At 38.4% G+C, this 8800-nt stretch overlaps 1 protein-coding gene and 1 long non-coding RNA gene across 2 annotated transcripts in view; one reads left to right on the forward strand and one right to left on the reverse strand.

Annotated features, from left to right (window-relative positions):
- The window catches only part of EIF2S3 (eukaryotic translation initiation factor 2 subunit gamma), a 24566-nt gene that overhangs the window by 4718 nt on the left and 11048 nt on the right, over positions 1-8800 (forward strand). Inside the window, exons 2-7 of the mRNA XM_019523925.1 lie at positions 1385-1448; positions 2036-2163; positions 2337-2458; positions 4106-4200; positions 5222-5380; positions 7610-7744. Coding sequence (XP_019379470.1) covers positions 1385-1448; positions 2036-2163; positions 2337-2458; positions 4106-4200; positions 5222-5380; positions 7610-7744 — 703 coding nt within the window. The remainder of the gene's footprint in view (positions 1-1384; positions 1449-2035; positions 2164-2336; positions 2459-4105; positions 4201-5221; positions 5381-7609; positions 7745-8800) is intronic.
- The window catches only part of LOC109302371, a 14576-nt gene continuing 9895 nt past the window's right edge, over positions 4120-8800 (reverse strand). The window contains exon 2 of the long non-coding RNA XR_002098729.1: positions 4120-4268. This is a non-coding gene — a long non-coding RNA (uncharacterized LOC109302371). The remainder of the gene's footprint in view (positions 4269-8800) is intronic.

An 8800-nucleotide genomic window follows, 5' to 3' on the forward strand; every position in this document is an offset into this window, starting at 1 on the left:
TGTGTGTGGGGGGGCTTGCTGAGGGGGTGTTTGTGGTGATGTGTGGGGGGTGTGGGTGTGTATGGGGTCTGGGAGGGGCTGTGGGTGTGTGGAGGGGGAGGGTAGCTCCCACCCAGTTGCCGCTTTGCTCTTGCCCACTACCACCACCACCCCTCTCTGCTGCCACCATTTCCCCTGCCCGTGACTGCTGCTGCTGCCACCCTTCTCCTGCCTACTTCCCTATCTTTCCACCCATTCGTCAGCACACCTCCACTCTTCACTCCCCTTCCTGCCTCCACGTGCCTGCTGCAGCTGCCACCATTGCCACTCCCTCCCTCTCCCTCTGCTGCCTGCCACCGCCACCACTTTCCCCACGCGCTGCTGTTTCCCTACCTGTGGGGTTGGGGTCAATACTGTCCAGTGGGCGAGGGTGAGAGTACAGCATGCACTGTCCCTGCAGGAGTGAGTGGTGCTTGCCCCCTGTGAGCACAGCAGGGGCAGTCCAGGGCTGGGCTGGGTACAGTAATTCAGTAGGCACCTGGCTGTGGGACGGATGAAATCACCTGGTGGGCTGGATTTGGCCTGCAGGCCATGTTTTGCCTTCCCCTGGTCTAACCCCTGAGCCTGTCCCCTTATAGCTTCCAGCCTGTACACAAATGGGCATAGATAGGTGGTCATATTAGACCATTTTGAAAGCTTCAGGCCCTTTCCTAAATTTGGATTCTATATATTGGTTGTATTCTCAAATTTCTAAGGTGGTAGATGGACTGTAGCCTCTGACGCATGCTTAATGCAGGCGGAACAGTCTTGGTGATGACAAGGTCTACTTGTACACGTCACTCTGATGCACAGTGACAGCCACAGTTTATGTCTCTTGCACTGTAAATTCCCTGGGCCTGTGTTGTATGTAATCATGCAAGTGTTTCCCTGATTGGACTTCTTGAACAGACAGTGCAGGGAGATGAAAAGTAATGAGTAAAATGTTAGGAGTAAACTTTGTATACTTTTAAAACAAAATACTATTTTTTTGGACTGTTTCAAATACCACTCCATAAAATAAAAAAGCTTTGTTAATCTAAGAGGATTTTTTTTCCATTACATGCCTTTCCTTTGCCACACAGATGGGAATAAACAGATTTGGGAAACTCCCCACTTTATAAATAGCTATCTGTGAATTTACATTAGTTTTACTAGTTTTGTTTTCTCTAATTATATATGCCTGAATAACATGTTGATTATAGAGGCATCTTTACAAATTTCCTTTCTGACCTCTTCCAGAACTCTAATGCAATTAGAACTATTTTAAACACTTTTGATGGGTTTCCTTAACAGAACACTTTTTGTTATCTTGTAGTTACCTAAACATGTACACTACTTATAGATTGTGAAATTTTGCCCCATACAGGATGTTACCAAGCTGACACCTCTCTCACCAGAAGTCATCAGTAGACAAGCTACAATTAATATAGGTAAAAAAGAACATTTAATTATAGTTGTGACAGTTTTTGACACTCTTGAACTAACACAGTGCTGCAAAGTTTGGATTTTATCCATAGCATTTTAAAATAAAACTTTTCAGTGAAATATAGAAAATTGAAGAAAAATCTAAGCATTGTACTTTAAGTAAAGTAGTGTGTTGTTAACAGTTCCACCATGGCTTTGTTTGCTCAAAGGTAGTTGTTGTAGTATATGTTTTAGGCCTGAGAGACTTATTCTCTCAAAGAATTGAAACTTGTTTTCCCTCCATATAGTCCTGGTTCTGTAATGATCATTGAACAGTAAGTAGCCAGAGTGTCCACATGGAGCTTATCTCAGGATCATTGCCTATGTTGATATAAAAAAAAAAAAACTGGTTAAGAAATCTAAATATGCTTACAGTTAAATCTCTGAACCAACTGGTTTCATGGGGTTATGGGTGACCTTGTACAAATTTGGTTCTTAATTTAGATATTGAAGGTTTAACAAGTACTCCGTCTACCTATGTAAGTAATTTGAAGCAGAACATTGCACAAATTAGGCAATTATGTATTGACAAATATTTGCTTTTAATATATAGGTACAATTGGCCACGTGGCTCACGGAAAGTCAACTGTAGTCAAAGCTATATCTGGAGTTCATACTGTCAGATTCAAAAATGAACTGGAAAGAAATATCACTATCAAGCTGGGTTATGCCAATGCTAAGGTTAGTTATTGCAATAACTCTAGAAACTGCACTTTGTTTGTTTGTTTTGACATATTAACCGGTTTTGTTTTTGGGGGAGAGAAAAAATATGAGACTGACCACTGTTAACCTAAGCCTCTCTCTCTCTCTCTCTCCCTCTCTCTCTCTCTCTCTCTCTCTCTCTGTTATTCCACATCTACAAACTTGAGGATCCCAGCTGTTCCCGACCAGAGTGTTACCGGTCTTGTGGAAGTAGCACACCAGATGAATTCCCTACAGATATTCCTGGGACCAAAGGGAACTTTAAATTAGTCAGGTGGCTGATGTAGATTGAATACTTTCAGTTGTTCTTGACTTGTTTGTAGTTTTTTCTACACTGAGTTTGGCAACCTGTGGCCTACAGCGCCATTTGATTTAGCTCATGGATGTGAGGCTTTGGTGTTCAGCAGCGAAGAGCTTCAGCAGTGGTCACATTTCCTCTGCCACTACAGGGGAAAGTGCCAGAAGAAGCAGCTGCCTGCCTCTGGCGTAAACTTGGATCACTTTTGCCTGCTGCTAAGAGAGATATAAAACAGCAATTTAAAAACCTGAAATTGAATGCTGTCCTATAAAAGTGGTTAATTAATTGGCACCATTGTTTATTCTTTGTATGTCTGTGGCGTGTCTGTTTACTAAGCGATACGTATGCTTTTTATTCCTGCTGGCTCTTTGGAACCAGTGCAGTTGAGAGACGAGTCAAATCTCAGTTTCTCATAATTGACAGGGATCGCTGAATAAGTTGTAATGACTGAGGAGGCTTTTGTTTAGAGTTTTCTAATAAACCTATCACTTTAGTCCAAAGGTATTTTAAAGATATTGAAGATGTACAGATATGGCTGAGGGCATACTTTTGAATTGCAAAATCTGCTACTGGTGACAATGTACTTGCTTGAAAAAGCATAATATTAACTTTACAGTTCCATCTTGTTTGGAGGGCTTTTAAATAAAATGTTGTTTCTCATACTCGTAATCTGAATTCTGAAAGTCAGTTAGATATTAGTTATCATGGAAATTCGTAGACTTATTTTTAAAGTTTATTTTCACAGTAGAGCATCACTTAAACTTCTCCCCCACAGACTGCAAATTCATAGGGGCTTTTTAATTGGACTTATGAACACTTACAACTTAACTTGGGAGTGAGTCTGTTTGTTAGGAAAACAATTGGAGATGAGGAGGCAGTCATTCTTGTCAAAGTGTAATATTGAAAAGTAGTTGCCATGTTAGTCTGAAGTCAGGTAGAAGGCAGGGTAAATTTGTACCTTATAGACTAAATCCGAGATGTATAACACACTTTCATAAGCAGCAGTTTACTTCATCAGATGCTGTAAAGGAACTGCTTTTGCATAACAATATTGTAATACTATCAATATTGTAATAGTGTAATATTGTTGGAGTCAGTATCTAAAAGGTGCAGAAGATTATCTGTGGTGTTTTAGTAGGACAGTTTTGAGTGCCTGCAAAATATTTCATATCTCTGCAGTTGTTGTTCTAAAATAGATTTTTTTTTCCCTTCTTTGGTGGGTTCTGATAGTTATAAGACCAACACTCAAAACAGTTCACTAAACACACCAGTTTCTTTTACTTCTTCTTTACCATTGGTGAATTTTTAATATAGTCAGTGACGCAGCATACAGCTGTGTTCTTGCCATGTTACAGAATAAAGATTTTTCTGTTGAATACAGACAAGAACCTGAAATAGTCCAGTTATTGTAGTCTATGCAATATAATCAAAAGATTGTGTTTGGATGATTTTCAGTAGTATTCATGTTAATAGTTCCAAAAGGCACCTTTCTACATCCCTAGAAGTGTATAGATTATTTGCATGTGTTTTAAATCCTTATGCCTATTAATGATGAATTTAGTTCTGGTTTATAGTTGATGATAATCAGCTTCTGGTTTTCTGTCTCTTCTTATTATGCAACAGACATGTCTCTTTTGTGGATTGTCCTGGTCATGATATCTTGATGGCTACTATGCTGAACGGTGCAGCAGTCATGGATGCAGCTTTGCTGTTGATAGGTAATATTTAGATGGAAAGTTGACCCTGTTTTATCATATTGCAGTGGGTTAATTTTAACACAATTATTCTAAAGAAAAACAGGAACCAGATTTTATACACACACAAAAAGTGAATGTCATTAAAACTTTAAAAAAAAAATTTTTTGAAGTGTAATGTTCACAAAGATGTCATGCTTCCATAAGTTAATTTTTACCATGTTGTTAAAGCATGCTGACTAGTTTAGTAGCTGAAGCAGTAATATTTGTGCATGCATGTGATGGTAGAGGATCCTGGGCAGAGATGAAATTATCACTGTTCTAGCAAGATAAGGTTTAGATTCTATCATGAAGGTGTTTAAGCAGATTAAGCACATTTTTCTTTTCCCTCAACTGTCAGCTCATTTTCTGTTCCTCTTAATGTAAATATATTGTGCTAGTTATACAAGGGTACAAAGATGTCTTTAAAAATGGTAAATCAAAGTTGATGTGGACCAAATCAAAGTACTCGATCTTGTCCAGTCTTGTGGTAATAAACTAATCTAGGTAGAGTTTCACTATTCTGCCTTGAAAGCAGTTGTGCCACTGATAGGAAGTAAATAAAACCTTTTTAGATGTTCAGAATAAACACCAGTTAATGGAAACTAAACAAAAATAACAGGCCTAACTTGTTACAGCTTTAATTGTGTGAAAGAGCTGTAGACTACTAGCTCTCAGTCACCTCAGAAGGAAAAAAAACTGAGTGGATAGATGGGCCATGTTTCCTGGAAAATCAGTAAATTCTGTTGTTATCAACAGCACATCAGGTATGTGGGAAGGAATGTGGCTTCCCGAATAACATACTTGCATGGGTCTTTTGTTCTGTCATTGCAGTTTGAGAAACTTAGTTTTTTTATAGTTTTGGTAACAAAAATGTGCTAAAATGCAAGTAGTTTAAAAACAAAAATGAGTGAGAGCTATCTGGCAGCTTTCTCTTAAACAGTAGTTCAGTAGGTATCTTTTTGTATCCTTAACATAGATTTATGTGCATAATTTTTCCTTTCAGCTGGTAATGAGTCGTGCCCTCAGCCCCAGACCTCTGAACATCTAGCTGCTATAGAAATCATGAAATTGAAACACATTCTAATTCTACAGAATAAGATTGATTTGGTAAAGGAGAGCCAAGCTAAAGAGCAGTATGAACAGATTCTTTCTTTTGTACAAGGTAGGTTTCCAAAACTAGGAATTCACATTCAGTAATTCTGTGCATGAGTCAGGATTTCATAGCATTATCATTTGCTTCCAAACAACTGTAATTTAGTACCTTTAAAGATTATCTCTAGGGGGGGAAACAGGGCAGGCAACTTCCATAGCTAACATAAATAAGCCAATAAAAGTCCAGGTCCTAAACTAACGTGAACTTTTGACTTAAGTTAACTGCATATTGCCAACCATTGCTCTTCTGCTTCAGGCACTTCACATACAAACTACTTATGTTCATCACTATAGAGTTTGAATGCCTTCCACAAAAAAAAAAGCTTCAAAAGGGAGATGTCTAATGTAGGAGCATACAACTCAGCCTTTGAAGGCCTCTTGCAAGTTATGCTTTCCATTTTGAGGGCCACCGCTTTATAGGATCATAAGCCTTCAGCACGTCTACAAGCCAGTTACTGAGTCACACAGGCAGGTGCATGCAAAGATTGATGCTTTAACAGGCAGGATGGACACAATTTGCATTTGGGAAGAGTACAGTAAGTTGACTCATGGTTTTACCTTTCAGATCCTTTTGTTTTTGAAGCTTAAGAGCAGCAACAAATTTAATGGTTTAATAATGAGTTACAGTGGACAGCTGAAATTGCACTGCTTGGCTGCTTGTTGTACGACTCTGGTCTAGTCATGGACTTCATGAAATCTTAAGCTCTTTCATTTTACAAATCCCATCTTGTATTTTGGCTTCTCTATCCCTGCTTGCCCCCTCAAGTTGAGGGGTTTCCTATTCTGTTGCTCATGTACTTGGGAAGTCAAAGAAAGAGGCATAATGTCAGGCATAAAATTGAGCTGTCATCCCATGGCCCCAGTTGCCACATCCTTGTAGACCATCCTTTACTTCTGCCTCTTTTAAGTAAGCTCTACTAAATGTTACTCCCTCCTTTCCTTTAGCATCACTTTCCCAGCTTCCTTTCTGTTTTGTTCAACAGACAGATGTGCAAACTGAGTCTATGGAGGCAAATTAGCAGCATCACAAATGGATGTGGCTTAGATCTGAGCAGTCATATTAAGTGATCTGTGTCCAAGCTGGTTGAAAGTTTGAATTTTTTTGAGTACTGAGGTTTTTAGAGAAATTGACATGTGAATAAGATGGGCGGTCACTACAAAAGAGAGCCTGTTTAAATGTTTGCTTTGCAAATGAAGTACTTGACTGAAAGTATTAAAGTCCTGAAAAAAATTATACCAGTCTTGAAAACTAAATCAGCTAAGTCTGAAATGGGGAATTTTATTTCTAGTTCAAGTACAAACTTTAGTGCAGCCTTACTGCAGAATATCTAATGATGCATCAAATATTTTAGATCTCTGATCTTTTGTAGGACATCTTGGTCTGGGTCTGCTAGAACAAACAGTGAGGGTCAAGATGCACTAGTTCTCATTTTCAGAACACTCAGGAAGAGAGAGATGTCTCACTGAGGGTCTATTTCCGGTCCAAACAAGCAGAAAAGTTTTTCATTGAAGGCAACTTGGTCCAGTCATAAGTTACATCGTAAGACTGGAGGATTCAGATTCAAATCTACACTTCATGAGGGAAATGTTTTATTATTTTGCTGTAATGCTGTTCCTCTGTAGATCTCCCAAAGCATGCAAAACTTATTTCATTCCTTAGAATTAAATGACTGGAATAATCCTTTGAATTAATTTCATGTCACTTCTGATCATCAAGAATGAAGCCAGTTCTCTTTGGAGCAAAAAACTGTTCGCAGTTGTCTTGGAGAACAAACTATATCGGGGCAGGCAATTATTTCGGGCGGAGGGCCGCTTACTGAGTTTCGGCAAGCCGTCGAGGGCCACATGACAGGCAGCCAGGGGCAGATAAATATTAATTTTCTAAATTTTTTAGGGGCCCCATGGGCTTGATAGAATGGTGTGGCACGCCACATCCGGCCCACGGGCTGCATTTTGCCCACCCCTGAACTATATAAACCTCCTACTTCAAATGCATAAGTGATTTTAAGCAATATAAGCCATATTATATTACTAACACCAGCACTGTGGCTTGCTTTGAGCTAAAATAAAAAATAAAGCTACCTGATATTTCTGTATCACTTTAAGTTTCTGGCTTTGGAAATATAGAAATTGTCCCTGTAATTCCATTCATGGTTTTCAAGATGGTCTGAATGTTTGTCTATATTTTTGGTAAATGCTACAGCTATGTTTGTAAAAGTACTTTTATTTTTTGTAATAGGCACAGTTGCAGAAGGTGCTCCCATTATTCCAATCTCAGCACAGTTGAAATACAACATTGAGGTAGTTTGTGAATATATAGTAAAGAAAATTCCAGTCCCTTTGCGAGACTTCACATCTGAACCAAGGCTTATTGGTATGTAAATGTCTAAATTTAATCTACATGTCGCACTACTCGTCCCCTAACTCAATACTAGGATTATGACAGATGCTTTAAGTACACTGCAGCTTCTGTTTGCTGAAACTTTGTATATAGCAGTAATTCATATTCATCTATTTAACTATGTAAATGAACTGTTATTTTTTGTCACTTTAAGGTCTTGGACATGTGACACGTTCACACTGGTGTAATCAGCCTTCTCACTAGCATTAAAAAAAGACAAAAAACCTAGAACAGACATACAATGTATGGCCCTACAACACTGTGACTGACTTGAATCTGAGAAAAATCTGGGCTAAACTTTTATTGGTGTAAGTAACAATAGGTATTGTGCCTGCAGTTTATCCCAAAGTAGCCCTTACCTGTTCCAGTGCCACCTAATGGTAAAGTTCAGTAATAGCTCAGAAGTTCTCTGCATTCAACTACCCCAGAATAATTACTTATCTGTGCCCTCAAGATTCTTGTATAATTTGGTTTTGTAAACTGAAGGAATGTAAATTACACTAGTGTAAATGTGTTGCATGTCCAGGCCCTTGGAGTGGTTATATGATATAAAAGTTTTTAATTTATCCTCTCAAAGACTTAAGTCACATTTGTTCTTGTATGAAGATTACTCTAAGCACTGACAAACTAATGTTGCATGAAAATCAAGCTTTTGAATGCTTGTTGGCAAATAACATGTTTGTTAGCAAATAATACTTGAAGGTGTGAGGAATGTGTATGTTGAGTGGGTGACATTTTTACATAATCACTTGTCTGGCTAACACTTTAATAGTGACAACATATTTTGTCACATTTGCATAAGTGTTAACACTTTTTTCACAACATCTTTAAAACCTACTTCCACAAGATGGATTTTACATGCACATGGGAAATCTAGAGGATATTTGTTCACTGAGCATACCAAACACAATATGTTAATAACGAGATGGGAAAACCAGCAGTCCTTTTTTTTTTTTTTTTTTCCTGTTACAAGTGCTGGGATATATAGTCTAGTTTGCCAGTGTTCCACGTTATTAAAACAATCAAATA

The sequence above is a fragment of the Gavialis gangeticus genome, unplaced genomic scaffold (assembly GCF_001723915.1).
Source record: "Gavialis gangeticus isolate Ggan-Ray unplaced genomic scaffold, GavGan_comp1, whole genome shotgun sequence".
NCBI lineage: Eukaryota > Metazoa > Chordata > Crocodylia > Gavialidae > Gavialis > Gavialis gangeticus.